This window comes from Eublepharis macularius, chromosome 13 (genome assembly GCF_028583425.1).
Source record: "Eublepharis macularius isolate TG4126 chromosome 13, MPM_Emac_v1.0, whole genome shotgun sequence".
NCBI classification, from domain to species: Eukaryota; Metazoa; Chordata; class Lepidosauria; order Squamata; family Eublepharidae; genus Eublepharis; species Eublepharis macularius.
Genome location: NC_072802.1, coordinates 32,330,943 through 32,348,300, shown reverse-complemented (window position 1 = coordinate 32,348,300; position 17,358 = coordinate 32,330,943). Strand labels below are relative to the sequence as shown.

Here is a 17,358-nt window from a genome sequence, read left to right as displayed (position 1 = left end):
TTGCCTTCCTCAGAGGTTCTATTTAAAGGTGTAACTTTCACTTTGATAATATCTGTGGTAGTTTTGTATGTATTTTTTCCAGGGGAAAAGCGTTAACCTTGATTAGTCACAGTGAATAGAACACAGGTCTGAACTTAAATGAAGTATCCCTGAGTCTCCTAAAATAAGGCAGGAGGTAGAATACAGAGAAAGTGAAGAGTTTTTTGTTCAAATTTGGCAGGTTGCAGACTAAAGTACCAATTTCATGCATGAGTTTCCCCCAAACTTCTGCATAATTTTCAGCTTCTCAGGCAATCGGCTAGAATAAAGATAGCATAATGGTTCAAATGGTACATAAATTTTGGCTTTGTGAACAGAGCTCAGGAATGCAAAAGAAAACATATACTTGATAAGGAAGGTAGCACAGATTTTTTTAAAATGCATTTTGTTTTTCTTTTGCAATATTTCTTATGCTCAGAGAATACATTACACCATGTCACTGAAGTTTCCTAAGCAAACTGTTGAAATGCAGGATGTTCCAGGTTTGTCCAATGTTTGTTCCTTTTTCATTGTATTATACAGTTATGGACTTTTGGTTAGGGTTGCCAGCTTAGCAGTGGCAACTGTAGGAGGTTTAGGAGGGCAGGAACATGTAAATAGATGTCATTCTGAAACCACAATGCCACTTAGGGTGCAAACCCAGAAGTGATGTCATCACATTAGTGCAATGCTCTAGGATTCATCCAAAACTCTATGGGTCTATGATTTGGAAAGATGCTTGTCCTGCCTTCGTTTCCCCACCACCACTCCACTGAGTGGCAGCAGGCAACTGGAGCTAGTGGTAATCTAACCAGTGGTGAAGGGTTAATCAAGGTTTTTTGAGGATCTACTGCTTTTTTCAGCACAAATAGTGCTTTCATGGCAGAATGCTTCATATGAGCAGTACTGGTTTCTAGCATCTTCTTGGCGGTTTGGCAGAACTATGACTCAGCAATGTATACTCTGCTTTCAGGCAGTAGCCAGTTGCTGCAGAGTCCTCCAATGGAGACATGAGGATCTAGGACCCAAAGATAAGCTGAAATAAGATAGCGTGTCTTGTTGTCTGATTATGCCGGTTTTGCCTTGATCATCTAGATTACCATATTATTTATTTGCAACAGCTAAGCACAGAGGTATCTGATTGTAACAGCTAACACAGCCATTTTACTCCCCCACATGTACTTAATTCAAACTATTTGAGTTTGGCTACTTTGCTTTTAAATTTCTAAATGCCTGACACATTTCTTTGCTTTCTCCACATAGCATGCAGAGTTCGATTTTGGTGGGATACTTGCAGCCTGTAACTTGGGGCATATCTGTACTTGAAACTTGTGTTGGTTTTATATGTTTAACTCTCATCCCTTCCTCCCAGAGAATCTTGAGAATTCTAGTGTTTCTTTTTCTTTTGAGTTTCCTGGGTTGGCACAAAGAATAGTCTGGCCTGGAAACTGCATTAAAAAGATGGTTTACCAGGGAAAATAGTGTTAGAAAACTGGTTAAGTCTCAGCTAAATTCAGTAGTGCATTCTTGTTGTGGCCCAAATGAAAAGGAAAAACTGGAGGAGACTGCAGAAATCTCAGAATTCTTTCAAGGAGACCACTGTGCATGCAAGCCCCGCTCAGGCAACATCAATGTATTTGACTTCATTTATACCCTGCCTTTTCTCCCAGTGGGGATTCAAAGTGGCTTACATCGTTCTCCTTTCTTCCATTTTATCCTCCCAACAATCCTGTGAGGTAGGTCTGGCGGAGAGTACGTGACTGACCCAAGGTCAGTCAGCAATCCATGGCAGAGTGGAGATTCGAAGCTGGGCCTCCCAGCTCCTAGTTCAGCACCCTAATCAGTACACCACAAGGCTGAACATGCATGGAATGTGGGAGACTACACATTTGAACGAGTTCATGAAGTACACACCTGTACCTTGCTTTTCCATGGTTACTGTTCACACAGCAAGAGCCTCGTGCTCATACAATGACATTTGTGTAAATATATACCTAAGTGGATATATTTCATTCAGTTGTGCAACAGAACACATGTAGGCTCTCCCCGTGCATGTTCACTGTTCACAAATGCATCGTCTGAAGCAGGTTAAAGTCTTTCATATCCCCAATGGGAGCCAGGTTGAAATTAGACAGGTACAATTCAGCTCTGGGCTTCAACTGCACCTCTTCAATGTGTTGGAGTGCTTGTATTTTTAAGCTCCACTCATTCCTACAGAGCTAGTTTGAGAGTGGCCAGTGTTAAACCCTGTAATCTTGGGTAGAGGAACACTGCACCCTCCTCTGAGATAGTGCCTAGCAAATTCTCTCTCCACCCCACACAGGCATCTACAGCAAAGGGAAGAAACCATAGGCATATTCTAAACAATGCCCTGACCTCGGCAGCACTGTCAGGAAGACAAATCCGGTCTGCTGTGAAATTCTCTGCAGCGGAAAAGCTAAAATAAAAATGATTAGTGTCCTCTTCTCTTTTTTTTTACTTTGAAATAAATATTAAACTTAAGTGAATAAAAGTGGAAAGCGTTTCTAAGGAGCAGTAATTATTAAGGAGATGAGCCTGCGGAGGCTAGCATTTCTTTAAAGAATATTATATTGCTGTTTGCTCCGTCGTAACTTATTGAAATTGCTTATTTAACAACCCATTTATGCATTTCCCATTCTGTCCACAATGTACTTCAAATGGAGATGGAACACATTAAAGCAGACTTTCGTTTTCTGGGTGACACGGAGGAAGGAGAGCGGGAATTGCTCTGCATTTTTAGACGGAAAGAAAGCATGTGAAAGCCAGTGTGAGTACTATGTTCAGACTCTCCAACATTTCACAGATGGAAATAGATACATGCTTATAACTAGGACTGCCTGATCAAAGTTGGAAAATTTCTAGAGGTTTGGATGTGGATCCCTGGGAGGGTAGGGCTTGTTGAGGGACTGCAGCAGGGTATAATGCCATAAAGTTCACCCTCCAGAGCAGCCATTTTCTCCAGGGGAATTGATCTCTGTTGTGCGAAGATCAGTTGTAATTCCAGATCTCCCAGCCCCACTTGGAGTTTGACAACCCTACTTATAATGCCCCGATTCTCATACATACCAGTGCAATGAAGTCAGTGGGCTTAGAAGAGTGTAGTTCTATTGTCTCTGACATGGATGGCCCAGGCTAGTCTGATCTCATCTGGCCTCAGAAGCTAAGGAGGCTCAGCCCTGGTTAGTACTTGGATGGGAGACCCTCTAGGAAGTCCAGTGTTGCTACACAGAGGCAGGCAATGACAGACCACCTCCATTCATCCCTCACCCTGAAAACTGCATGAGGGGTTGCCATAAGTCTTCTGTAACTTGACGACATTTTATACACAGTCACAATTCTAATTAGGACCACACTGCAAACATCACTGTCCCACCCTTACTCATTGGTGAAGCTTCTACTCCACCTATTGTAGGCTATATTGGATTAGTCTGCAACACCATCTCCTCCAATAGATATAAAAGCCCAGAAAGTTTTCTTTGGGCCTCATGGGGTGGAGCCCCCTGCTGGGTCCTCTTTATAAGTTTGAACTGTAGACAGCATGCACTTCCTTGTTCTGACACCCGTAGCTCCCATCCCTGTATCTTCTTGCTAATATATGGATGTTGTTTTGAACACACCTGTCTCTGCTGCATGAATATAAGAGCAGGCACCCAAGTGAGTCAAACTTTCCTTATTTGCAAGCAAAAGGGAACATCACGGTTGCCATGTGTGAAATGGCAGGCATCGCCCCGCATGGTGCCTTAGTGGTCATCCGAGCATATCAGTATGCATGTGCACGAGAGACAAGATGTAGTTCTCACTCAAACACAACACTGCAGAAACTCTGAGAAGGAGACTAAATCCAGAAGAACACTGGCAACCTTTTAACATGGCATTGAATAGGCAAAATGGGGACCTGGGATTACAAAACAGTGACTGTTAGAGCAAATGTATGAGCACCAAGGCCAAAGACTGTAAGGTTTTTTTAGCTCTCAGAATAGTCTCATAAATGTGATATCTTTAGAACTTGCTGGCTTTCCGAGCAATTTTTGCATTCTAAACTTAAAGTTCATTTTCTTGCTGGCATTTCTTCCAATCATCATCAGAGCTGGTTTCTTAGTAAACCAGATGCGTTCCCTGCAGCAATAGCTCTCTTCTATTTATATAATATATTATAAAACAAGTGTCTGAGAAAACCTCATTCTTTTCACTCTGTATATATGTGCCATAGATGCTGCCAAGGTCATTGCAGGGGCTAAGAGGTTTAGGAGTTGGGATGCATTGCTTTTAAATTTTGATTTTGGTTCATTTCTGCATGCTAAAATCAGGAGTACAAGTTCGTAGGGAATATTGAATATCCCCTTTATGGTATTTAATATTGCCTTTATGATGAGCCTAGTAGGAACTCATTTCCCCCTTCTCTGACCTTTCTTGCTATGTGTTTCTGCTGACCAAGCTTGTTCTCTACTTGGTGTGTGAGAACTAGTACAGTACCAGATAGCCTCTTCCTAGAAGGGACGGTCCATTCTTAAACATGCCCAGCCTTACCGTATCTCTTATCTAATATGCTTATACATGTTTTGTTCTTCTCTTTGACTAATGCTGATATGTATCATGAAACCTACAACTGTTGCATTGTTAGACGTGATATCTTTTAGTGACCTCAGACTGACGACACTGTCACTAAACTAACGATGCTCATTACCAGATTGAATTGTATAAAAGCTGAAGCTGAAAAGTCCTCTGACATGCACTCTAGCCAAACTGATCTGCATCAAGTGGCTATCCTAAAAACTTTGTTCTGCTTTGCCAGTTGCCTTGCCTTGAGAGAGTTTCTTTATACTACGAGATCTGAACCATAGTGGGAAGGGCTGGCCCTGCTGCTGAGTTTGGCAGAGGGAATTCCCTAACTCAGTTTTTTTTAAAAAAAGGGTCATAATGACAGACTAAAAATTTTAAATTGGTTTATCTTGATTATGAAATAAAAACACATCTGTGGGTTTATCTGAAAGGATAAGGAGAGGGGAATATTAACAAAGCAATGGTCTGAACTTTTTTTCAACATTAACACCACAACTTAGCATAGAAACATTTGATCACTTAGAAACCACTTTTGCAAAAACAAAAGAAGGCTGTTGAAGTATATTGACAATTTGCCAGCTAGTTCCTAGAATGTAACTGGTGGCAAAAAAATATGAGAAAGTATAACATATCCCTGAAATGTACTTGCTTACATGTCCATATTGGAATGACACTGGGAAATGGCTGAAGGGGTGGGTGGGAGCCAACTCTGCTTTATTGCTCCAAGTTTGACAAAATTCCCAAAGGAAGCAATACTGGATTATCCCTGTTTCCCTTACACCCACCCCATCCCACCTGGTGCATGGAACCTCTGCTATAGAAGAGGGACAAACTACACAAGACTGGAAAAGAAAAAAATGGTGATTATACTGATCTATTGGGATTTGGTTGATTTGTCCATTGACAAAACGGTAGTTTTCATTGAGACTGGCAGGTGGATTTCCAAGATCTTTGCCGTGATTTTCCAAGCCCTGCTCATTAAGATCCTAAGAGGTGAGCCTGGGACCATAAGTGCAAGCTTATGTGCCCTCTACAAGCATCCATGCATTTTAACAATACCAGGAGTAATGGGAATAGATACAGTTGCTATCCCCTCTCCTTTTGTGTAGTGGTAGCAATGGATTTCATACTCCTGTCAGGCCCCAGGGAGGAAGAATAATGTAGTATTCTAGCTGTTTTTATGTCTTCTTTTCTGCTGCTGACACTGCACTTAACACACACACACCCTTTAAATCCTGTGCTTTCTTCCATGAGCCTGGTAAATATCTGCTTGTTATCCAAAAGCATGTGCCCTGTTTTGAACATGCAAATGTCTTTTGTCTTTCATTATACTTAACCACTCCGAAATAAAACCAAGTCTTCTTTAAGGGTTTGTATATTTGCATTGTGGGGGGGGGGGGGGACAGGTTTAAAAGTATTTTTTCCTCTAACTGAATACCTGTTTAAGACATTACCTTTGATACTGTGTCAATGAGCCATTGTGGAGGATCTCTTTTCTTTTTCCTTCTGAAATTGCTTTAACTGGCTTTAGAGAGCCTAAATATTATGATTTGTGGAAGTAATGAATGTTCTGGGGATGCTACTTGGGAATGCAATACCGTGCATTTACAGCAAAGGTTGTAGCCTCTATCTCAGGCAATTATTTCTCCATGGATCTTGCGCAATAAAATATATCATTACTAGGAAATGGTTGGTTTCCAAACACCGATGGAGATTATAGCTATGAAATCACTTTCGAATAGCACAACGCACATCTGCAGAAATGAATGCACAGAAAAGATGCCAGATGCAAGAGTTCATAAATTCTATCCATCTTTTTTGAGGCTTGATTTTTTTAAAAGAAAAATGGCCAAATCAACAATTGGCAAATCTGGAACCTTTTGCATGCAAAGCCTGAGCTGTTCCATTGATCTATGGGCATGGGCCTTCCTCAAGGAACCGTGGGCTGTAGCAAAGCCAATAGGAATCAGCATACAAGTTATTTCTATGCCCTCCCATTCTCCTTCTGTTTAGCAATATGGAGTCACTGCTAAGACAAGATTGTGGGTCCTGTTCTAGAGTCTGGCTTCCTTCTTGATCTAATTGTGGTCTTTGTCAGTGCGTTAGAATAGCCCTTTGGCAACTGTCCTTCTTTGTAATAACTTTGACCCTTTTCTGTTTTAGTCTGTTCACAGTTCTCCAGAGGAGTTTATGCCATCTTTGGATTCTATGATCAGATGTCGATGAACACCCTGACGTCATTTTGTGGGGCACTGCACACATCATTCATCACCCCCAGTTTCCCAACCGATGCCGATGTGCAGTTTGTCATTCAAATGCGGCCTGCTCTGAAAGGAGCCATCTTGAGCCTTCTGACATATTACAACTGGGAAAAATTTGTGTACCTCTATGACACAGAAAGAGGTGAGAATTGATCTCCATCCCTCCCTTCTTTGTGCTCCTAAATGCAGTGTAGAATCATTTTGTTTTCATTCTTGAGTTAACTGCATGATCTAAGTTTGGGGTCAGCAACTGGCAGTCTCAAAACCAAATTTGATGCTTGGGGCAGTTGCCACCTAGCCAGTCCAGTTGTTGATATTACAGAAATGAAGGAATACAAATAGGGTTCCCAGTCTCTCTGTGGGGGTAGCGGATGCCCCACTCCCAGCCTCTGCCCCTGCCACCTCTTACCTGGCCAGTGGGGGGGAGGTGTGGGAATGGGCCTGCATTCTGGTGCCTTCATGACAATGACGTGCCAATGAAGGCTCCAAAACACATGTGCACATGGTAAGTTTCTTCCCCCAGCACCCCCCACGCCCCCTCCACTCCTGGATCCTGAGGTATCTGACAACATTAGGTGCAAATGAATAATGTCTGTGACAAAGGGGCCTGAAAACAGGCCATAGCGAGGTACAGGGGACTGGGCCTTGGCCTATTATTCTTTGTTTCTTCTTCAAAGTGGGTCTCTGGAAAAAAATCAGTTTAAAATAAAGCAAATGTCCTTTTGTGTGCTTATCAAGTGAAAATGATGAGACAACTAAAGCAAGACTAAATTGAAAAAGCAACATGGTTTTCCTGTAGTGGCCAGCCACCCCCATTTAATGCTAGACAGGCTAGGCCTGGACAGCACCACTTCAGCCTGGGAAGGGAGCTCACTGAACCAAACAGTTTGCTCCATATTTCTGTATGTGGAGGCATTTTTAAAGAGCATTCAGTTACAGGACCCTCCACCTGTAGCCTGCAGTGGTACAAACCCATCCTGGCTTTACCAGATGGGAACTAGGCTTCAGAATAGGATGGAGTCTCTACATTCTGGCCTTTCTCTGGCCATTTGTCTTCTAAGCAGAGATGAGAGTTATTCATCTTATTTGCTTAGGTAACCCATATCTCATTTTTCAAGTCAAAAATCCTTCAAATTTGTTTCCAAACATAACCAAAAACATTTCGGCATACTAAAAGGTCAGCTTACATTTGCAATCTGTCTGTAAAAGGTGCAGGCAGCAAGAAGTTGCATGGGCCAGTTGGGCTTGTTGTTGTTTACTTGTTGTCTCTGGAGAGGCAAATTGGAAGAGAATGAAAGCAGCTCTTCACATTATACTTTCAGATCATTGTAAGTTAATGGCATTTGCAAAAAAACCCAAATGGTATCGAAGCCTTTTTAAGTGCGTATGGTTTAGGCATAGGGAGCTCAACCACTTATGAATAGAAGGAATGTCAATGATATCGTATGTTGGTATATGAGAAGGGAAGGAAATAATTTTGTCATTGTGGATATTATTTTAGCAACTGGTGGTGGTAAAACTAGCAGGGGTGGGGGGGACAAAGGGGACAAACTGCCTCAGGGCCTGGCGCAGCTGAGGCCCCCCCAGTCCAATAACCTTCACATTGCCAAAGGTTATTGGACTACAAAGGTTAATAATAATAACATTCTATTTATATACCACCCTTCAAGATGACTTAACACCCACTCAGAGCAGTTTCCAAAGTATGTTGTTATTATCCCCACAACAAAACACCCTGTGTGGTGGGAGGAGATGAGAGAGCTAGAAGCTGTGACTGACCCAAGGTCACCCAGCTGGCTTCAAGTGGAGGAGTGGGGAATCAAACCTGGTTCTCCAGATTAGAGTCCTGCTTCTTTTAACTGTTACACCAAACCGGGCTCTCAAACTGGTTGTGCCCATCCTATCTCTTACATTTGGCTTTCACGACAGTGGCTTACAGAAGTTTATTTTCCTGTCTAGTGAAATGGCATTCATGGTTGTTAATAAAGCTTACATCATTAAATGCTGCAACTAAACTGCAAGGTACATTTATGGGATTGGATCCAGAGGAATATTCATAGAAGGAGCTGGTGGAGGGAGTCTTTCCACACCATCCCCTTCCTCAAACAGCTTGGTGTTTGCTCTCAGAGGGCCAAGAGACACCCAAACAAAATGTATCATGGTACGGGGTAGTGCAGTAATGAAAGAGAACAGGGTAAAATTGCCAGTTGCTTCCTCATCTGCTGATGCCAGCCATTATCAGAAGAGAGAGTGGGAGGTGAGTTTGCCCTATTTCCCCTCATTGCGGCAGTGCCCATACTGTGCCATACTTTCTTCACGTGGCTGTCCTGACTCAAAGTAAACAGCAGACTTATTGGGGAAGAGAAAGGTGGAAAAACATTAACTCCACCATTTCCTTAAGTGATCCTGACCCAAGCTGTGAAATCAGTATTTCATATAAAATATGTTATTTTAACTATTAATAGTGTGTGAGAAGGAGAGCACCAAGAATATTTTACTCAAGATACCCCGCTGAAGCCCTGAAAACTAGCAGTGACCTTGACAAATCAAAGAAAATCACAAAATCACCCTTGGTCACAAATCATTGATTTCAGTGGGCTAAGGCTGGAGGAACTCTGTGTAAGATTTCACCATTAATCAACTTGCTGTGAGCCTGTTTAGGGATACCCAGAATTAGTTGTTCTGTGGTTAATGCAGACTAGATGGCTTTAACTGTCTGGTGGTTTAAAACAAAATTGTCTTACAGCTATTCTATTTTTAGTTGAGGAAGATAACTTAGTCTGTGATTTTTTTTTATTGGCCTTTGCTGAATCTTTGAATTCATAGTCCGCCTCTAGGTATATATTTTGTCTGACTTGGCTTTCTTGCGGACTGTAGCTCCTGTGTTGACCTGAATATGAGAAATCCAGTCCCAATCAGAAAAACTTCTGTTTTGCCACGTTGCATTCTGAACACTTATGAGAACATCTTTTCTGGGCTGGAAAACTAAAGAGAAGTGTATTCAATTACCTTTGGCACTCTTTGAATAGAGAAAGAGCAACAAAGAGATTGAAGTCCCAGTCCAAATATGTGTGCACAAATGTGTGCACAACCGTATCCTTAGCACTGACTAGGGATGTGCATTCCCCTTTATATTGCAGCGCACATCCAAAGACCCAGCCTCCTCTACACTTTGTAGTATGAATGCCTTGTGCCCAAATGAATATTGCAATGTGGATACATCTGCCATATTGGAACATGGTCCCCTAGTCTTTTGATGACCTCTAGCCAGGGTCATGTTTCCATGAAGTCTTGTGGCTTCAGAAGCTGCCGGATGTTATCCTGGAGCTCAGTCCCTGAAGAATTTTCTGAAGAATATGGGTTACTAGATTCTGAATGTGTCTGGTAAGCTCTGAACTTTTATGTAAGAAGTCTAAATTGGCCCTGCTGTTGAGGGCCAATTGGAAGAGACAGAGAGCTTACCAATGACTCATCTACAGCATTCATAGTGCATATTTCTGAACCCCAGTGCTGCTCCATTACATTTTCTGCAACTTTGCAGAACAACCAATATGTAGAATTTGCTGCCAGAGGATGTAGTGATGGCCACAGGCATAGACAGCTTTAAAAGGGGATTAGACAGAGTCATGGAGGAGGATAGATCTATCAGTTTAGCCAGGGTGACTAAAAGAAACCTCTACATTCTGAATACCAGTACCAGGAGGCATCATCAGGGGAAGGCCTCAGACTCTTGCTCTGTGGTTGGTCATCCAGAGTAACTGGCTGGCCACTGTGTAGGACTAGATGGACCACTGGTCTGATCCAGCAGAGCTCTTCTTACGTTCTTAAATTCTGCCTGTGGAAATGAAGCCATTGCACTTGGGATCAAGGTCTGCTGTCCTTGGGAGCTCTCCAGGGTCCTGCAGAACCTGATTCTGCTTTCTGTTTCTTGGTTCCCACTGCTGGATGATTCCTGGTGAAGGACAGTCCCCTGTAACTTAGCATGCTCTAGGGTTATAGCTGGACTGAAGAGGACAAAAAGTCTCAAGTCCAATTCAACAATGGTATATGGAAGCATCTATGTTAGGATTTCCTTTGCAGGATCAGAGCATCAGTGTGTTTCTAATGCCACATTAAAGACCTCACTATTTCTTGTTTTGACTTTATCCTCAAACTATCCTTTCTGGGAAGTGTGCTCCATTCAAAATGACTAATTGTTTCATCATTTCAGGCCAGAGAGGAGTGAATTGAAGTTCAAAGGCCTCGTTTGTGTTTGAAAGTTCAGAGCAAAGCTAGATTTGCAGAATAAGTGGATTGCCTTCTGAGAAATAGACCCCAAATTCCATCTTCTCGGGAGCTGTAATTGTTTTTGACAGCACCTGAAACATTTGGCAATTTCAGTGCCCTGCCTAATGTATTGTGATGGGTCTTCAAATAAGGGAGCATCTCAGGAGGCCTCACTATAATGATGGTGAATGACAGCTTGCGCCATATGGTGAAATAAAAGACCATGTGTATGTCAATATTAAGATCCCATTGATAAGGGGGAGGGGAGGATTTTGGAACTGTCATACTTGTTAACAGCATGTGCAATAAATAGATCCTTTGCTACTTTGGGGCGCAAGCACTATAGAGAGAGTTTGGAGCATTTTTTTCTGTCTGTCTTTGCAATGTATTTTCATTTAAATATTTCTTCTCCCACTCTCTCTAAATGTTATTAGTTTAGCCTTACTTGGTTGCCGTTAGAACTGGACTGTTGGTGAGGCATTGCTAGATGTAGAGCTATTAGTTCCTGCTTTGTTCGCAGAAAAAAAATGTTTTACTATTTTCTTTTTTTTTTACTATTTTCTTTTTTTATCAATATTGAATTGAAACAAAAGAGACTCTACATTTATCCTATGAAATGAAAAAATTATTTTGTGGAATTTGGCTTGCAATCTCCTTGAGATTAGAGACTTGTAGTTTGGTTATGGAACATTGTAGAGCACTATGTATGTTGATGAAATAAAAGCGATTGTGGCATAGTAATTGGAGTGTTGGACTGGAACATGGGAAAGCCATGTTCAAATCCCCATTTAGCATGAAAATGACTGGATGTGACTTGGTCTAGCCACTCTTAACAATAACAATAATGACAACAACATCAACAACAATAATAACAACAATACTGCCTTTCTGGACAGATTAGTGCCCTGCTCAGAGTGGTGAACAAAATCAGTATTATTATTATTATTATTATTATTATTATTATTATTATTATTATTATCCACACAATACAGCTGGGGAGCTGAGGCTGAGAGGAGCAGCTTACCCAAGGCCACCTGCAGAGCTCATGGCAGTAGTGGGAGTCAAACTAATGGAGTGCTGATTCACAAGCCAGCCACTTAACCACTATGCTACAGCAGCTGTCTTTTTCAGTGTAATGTACCACACAAGAGTTGTTATGAGGATAAAATGGAGGAGGGGACAGAATTTTGTATGCCTCTCTGAGCTCTATGAGACAAAAAAAGAGTATCGCAGTAAATCTACACTACAAAGGGAAATTCCACCCTTATTTCTGTTATAACAATTAGTATGCTGTGAATTTTGCACCTAGCACTTTCAGCAAACTCTATAAAGTATGTTACATTGTTATTTGACACCAATCTTATTATGGTGAGGTCTCTGAGCTCTGTGGTAGAAGGAAGGGATAAAAGATAATAAATAAATGAGTAAATAATCTAATCTATGTTAAATCTTAAAATGGCAGCACTTTCAGAATGACTAGGCAATCAAACTCAGAAGCATCTTGATTTTTGTGATGGCATGCCCCCCAAATATAGAAAACAGAATTAATCCCACTCAAATTGTGCCCAAGAATACATCTTTTTAATCTCCTTATCCTTGAGCAAATGCCTAATATTCTAGATTTTGAGTGAAAGTAAAGCATCACACCTGGAGAAGGAGGAAAGAGAGAGAGCCAGAGAAATGTTACAATGGGAAGGAATATTGAGGTGGGGCGAGAGACAGAACAGGAGAGAAGTGTTATGGGTGGAGAATAACAGGTGCCGCAGGGTTGTTGATGGGAGGAGGAAACGAGAGAGCAGGAATATACTGGAGAAGACTAGAAGATCCATTGGAACAATTCCAGGCAGCGAGGGGATAGAAGAGGTGACGTGGAAAGGAAATGGCTTGGAAGCCAATTGGAAAGGCTTCCAGTTATTTCTGACCTTAACTCAAGATACGGACATTCACCTTGATATGGTCTCTGATATGGGCCTACCTCACCAAATCATCTGGAGAGACCCTACTTTGGGTGTCACCATGATAAGAGTTTTAACAGGTGGCAACAGGACAGGGTTTTTTTTAAATCTGGTGACAACAAGATTATGGAATATCCCTCCCCACACACAAACAATTACCTCCTCCCTTGTGGTCTACAGGAAAGCTGATAAAACATTTTTTCCACCATCAAGCTTTGGGCTGACTCTGTGAACATTTAGGGCTGTCTCCTCATCTACTGAAGCTGCTGTTTGTAATTTTACTCTGTGCAGTATATCATATTGTAATTGGCTTTTAGACTATCATGAACTGCCAGAGAGGAATAGAAATGTTTTAACAGATCACGATAGATTGGAAAAGGCTGGCACATGGGGTTGGAGCACACCCCAGCCTCCCCTCTCTGGACTTGCCAACCTCCTGGTGGAACCTGGAGATCTCCTGGAATTACAACTGACTTCCAGGCTGCAGAGATCAGCTCCCCTGGAAAAAACAGCTTGTTTGGAGGGTGGATTCTAGGGCATTATACCCCACTGAGGGCATTATACCCTCCCCTCCCCAGGCTGCACCCCCCCCCCAAATTTCCAGGAATTTCCCAACCTGGAGTTGGCAACCCTGCCTCCCACCCAGAAAATTTCATAGGCCTTTTGAAATATATATGGAATATTTTAACCTGAATTGTATTTATATGCACTTGTTTTTATTGGCAAATCCAACAAGCCACTGTGCATTATGAACTATTTTACTGAGAATAAAACCTTTTACTGTGAATATGGAATCCAGTTTTCAGCAGTTTGTGTTGACTTTTACTTTTGTATTTTTGTGCTTAGAATGGCCATGAATATTTGCCTACATGGACTCTCCTATGCAGTTTGAGAGAGGCAAAAGATACCATATTACCAGCAGTCATTCCATATCCATGTTTTCTGTTCTGGTCTTTAATTTCTAAATTTTACTGTGCAACAGGGTACATTGTGAAGGGAAAGACTGGAATGTTGCATGAGAAGTGATTGATTTCTGTGTTCAGAGCCGTGTTGAAATGAAATAACACAATGAACCATTTCTTCCATAGTTTTTTTTTAGGATTAATATATCACTGTTTGCCCTGACCTGGGTAGCCCAGGTGAGCCTGATCTTGTCAGATCTCAGAAGCTAAGCAGGGTCGGCCTTGGTTAGTAATTGGATGGGAGACCTCCAACAAAGACCAGGGTTGCAGAGGCAGGCAATGGCAAACCACCTCTGTTATTCTCTTGCCATGAAAATCCTACCAGGGGTCGCTATACGTCAGCTATGACTTGAGAGCTCTCACCACACACACACATCACTGTTTATCATAAACACGGTTTTGAGATCTTGCAAGGCTTTCATAATTCCTTCACATTCCAGAAAAGCAATCCTTATTTCCCATTCTCATAAGAGTTTATTGCCTTGAAAGGATCTAGCATTGCCAAGGAAGCAAGGAGATGCTGGATGCCGGAACTCTGATACTGGCATCTTTCCTCCCTTGCCTGGCTTACTAGATGTGATCCATTTGCATGTTCAATCAATAGAGCAGAAGTGGCACAAGCACTCTGCCCTTGAGCTCTGCTTGTGTGCCATCACCAGCTTGTGAGCATGTAGTTGGTTCCTTGCCAGATACCTGGCAAGCTGTTTTACAGTGTTGTGATTCCAGCTTCTGGAGGGCAGTAAGCTCCTGATAAAAGTGTGCCACAACAGTGGCTCTGTGTCCTTTGCCACTCAGCATCAAAGGTTGCTGCTTGCCATTTTCATTGCCTCACCTGGAAAGTCAGTGGTCTAGTTGACTACCCAACCTGGTATTAACAGGGTGGGCTCAGTCTTCCTATAAGGGGCAAATCCTGCCACTGCCACCCAGAAATGATGGCTGATGGCAGCATTTGTGCTGCAAAGTTCATATATCAGCAGTATGCATTTCTTGTAGCAACTGCCTGAGCCCCAGTGCCGGTTCTACCACAATACATTTCTGATGGGTGCCATTCATCTTGGTGGGTTGCAAATTGTCCAAGACTCACCTGCTTTGGCATTCCTAGACTTCCAGATGTACTTGGAGTGTGCAACAATAATGTTAGGTGCAAACGGACAAGTCTAAGGAGATCTGATATTGGCTGTCTGAACATTTTAATTTTTATTAATTTAACCCAGGGAGAGCAGCTGTTAGATGTATATTTAACACTTCTCCTTCCGTTCCAGTTCCCATTCTCCATTATCACTATCCCTCCCCACATCTTCTGCAAATGCTGCTACGGAAAACCTTATCTTTAACACCCCTTTCCCGGAGTTGTCCCCCAAATCAAATTTGCAGCTTCCTTCCCCCTCCATTGTTGCCTTTCAGTGAAAATTGAAATGTCCAGAGAACTGCTCATCTGTGGCTGGTTTCAGGGTCCACTTTAAGTTACGAGTTTAATACCAGATACTTAGTTCTTACATCCAGCCCAATACATTTGGAAATGGGTTGTGAAATAATGCTGGAGAAGCAACTCCTTAAAAGCCCTGCAAAGCTTCCCATGCACTGATCAAAAAAGCAAACAGAATCCTAGAGAGCATGAAAGGAAACGCTGGATGTGGATATGAGAAGGAAAGTGGTGATAATTTTACCGTGAGTGCTGGAAACACAGGATATTTATAAGCAGGCTCTCATTTAAGTGCATGCCATTTAAATATTAATCAGCTTATAAATATGCATGTTTTGGCTACTTGCACAAAATAGGATGCAGAATGTTTAATTTTGATAGTATGTATATATGTGTAAATAATTTAAGTAAATGATCCTTTGTTCTTTGAGAATTTTGGGGATGCGTATTGGGACTGCTTCTACCAACAAATTCTCATGCATCCAGATGAGATGTTAAACTCTGATTTACATGCTGTTGCTTTTTCCCTACTTAAGATTATTTGGAATGGTTCTGTAGTTGATGCTTAACCCTTTCCTCTCCTTAATTTTTACCAAGAGCTTACAAAGCCTACTGCGTGAGGGTGCAGCTCTCACCCTAATTGCGCCGAGGGGTGTGTGTAAAAACATTTGTTGTAATGAACAGTTTCTATTGTTCCAGTGAAACTCCATCTCTAAGAGAGCAATCCTCAGCATGCCTACTCAAAATCCTGCTTAGATCTATTCAAAGGGTCTTACTGCCAGGAAAGTGTTCTTAGGATTGCACTGTAAAAATACTACAATGCAGTGTTTTGATGAGGTCCTCTGAGGGAAGCCCAGATGGTTGCTTGGAAACCTCCCCTGGCCTCCCCTGGCCAACAGTTTCCAATATGATGAAGCCAGGGACCAGAATGTCAATGCTGTCCCAGCTTTCTCAGAGCGGGACCACAAGTGACACCTGACACAGGTTGTACACTAGTCAGCTTCCCTCAAGTTTTGATGGGAAATGTAGGCATCCTGGTCTTGCAGCTTGACTCTCTGACTGCTGTCCAATGGACTTTTCAACTGTCACTTGTCCAACATTCCGCCAAGCTGCCTACATTTCCCATCAAAACTTGAGGGAAGCTGGCAAGTGTCCAACCTGTGTCAGGCGTCACTTGTGGTCCCGCTCTCAGTCAATAAGTTATAAGACATCCTGTGCAGGGTATTGCCTGTCAGGGCTGGACTTCAGCCAGGATGCATTCTCCATTTTAATTCTTAACTATGTTTTGTCTTCTCAATTAAAGCATCCTTAATCCCTTGTTAGATCAGATTTGATATTTAGTGAGACCAGTAATCTCTCTCCAACAATGGTCAGCCAGATTCCTTTGGACGTTCACACTCAGGGCCAAGCTAGGAGTGACGAATTACACTTGAATGGCAAGTGAACAGACTCACATGTATTCCTCCCTGTTCACTTGCGCTCCACTTGCACTCCACTTGATCACATGATTGAGTGGAGTGCAAGTGGAGCACAAGTAAACAGGGAGGAATACATGTGAGTCTGTTCACTTGCCGTTCAAGTGTAATTCGTCACTTCTAGCTTGGCCCTCAGACACTGTGGAGAATGGCACCCTCTTCTGTTTGTACCCAGAATGTGGATATCGCAGAAATGTTATTGGCCTTTTCCCCTCTCATTACCACTTCTAAACATCCATTAAGAAAATCCTTTAAAAACCATCTCACCATCTCAAGAGGAAGTGGAATTATGTATCATTTGCACGTTGATGACACTCTCCCGGCAGTTTTATCTTGTAACAGTATAAGGAACAAGATGGAACTATATGGGACTCTGCAGCACAAGCGTCAAGGAACTGCTGTCCTCCTGCACCAGCT

The 17,358-nt window shown here is 42.1% G+C and overlaps 1 protein-coding gene across 2 annotated transcripts in view; it reads left to right on the top strand.

Annotated features, from left to right (window-relative positions):
* GRIA3 (glutamate ionotropic receptor AMPA type subunit 3) overlaps positions 1–17,358 on the top strand; it is a 256,338-nt gene that overhangs the window by 77,892 nt on the left and 161,088 nt on the right. For both annotated transcript variants that reach the window (XM_054995939.1, XM_054995938.1), the window contains exon 3: positions 6,763–7,002. In XM_054995939.1, coding sequence (XP_054851914.1) covers positions 6,763–7,002 — 240 coding nt within the window. The remainder of the gene's footprint in view (positions 1–6,762; positions 7,003–17,358) is intronic.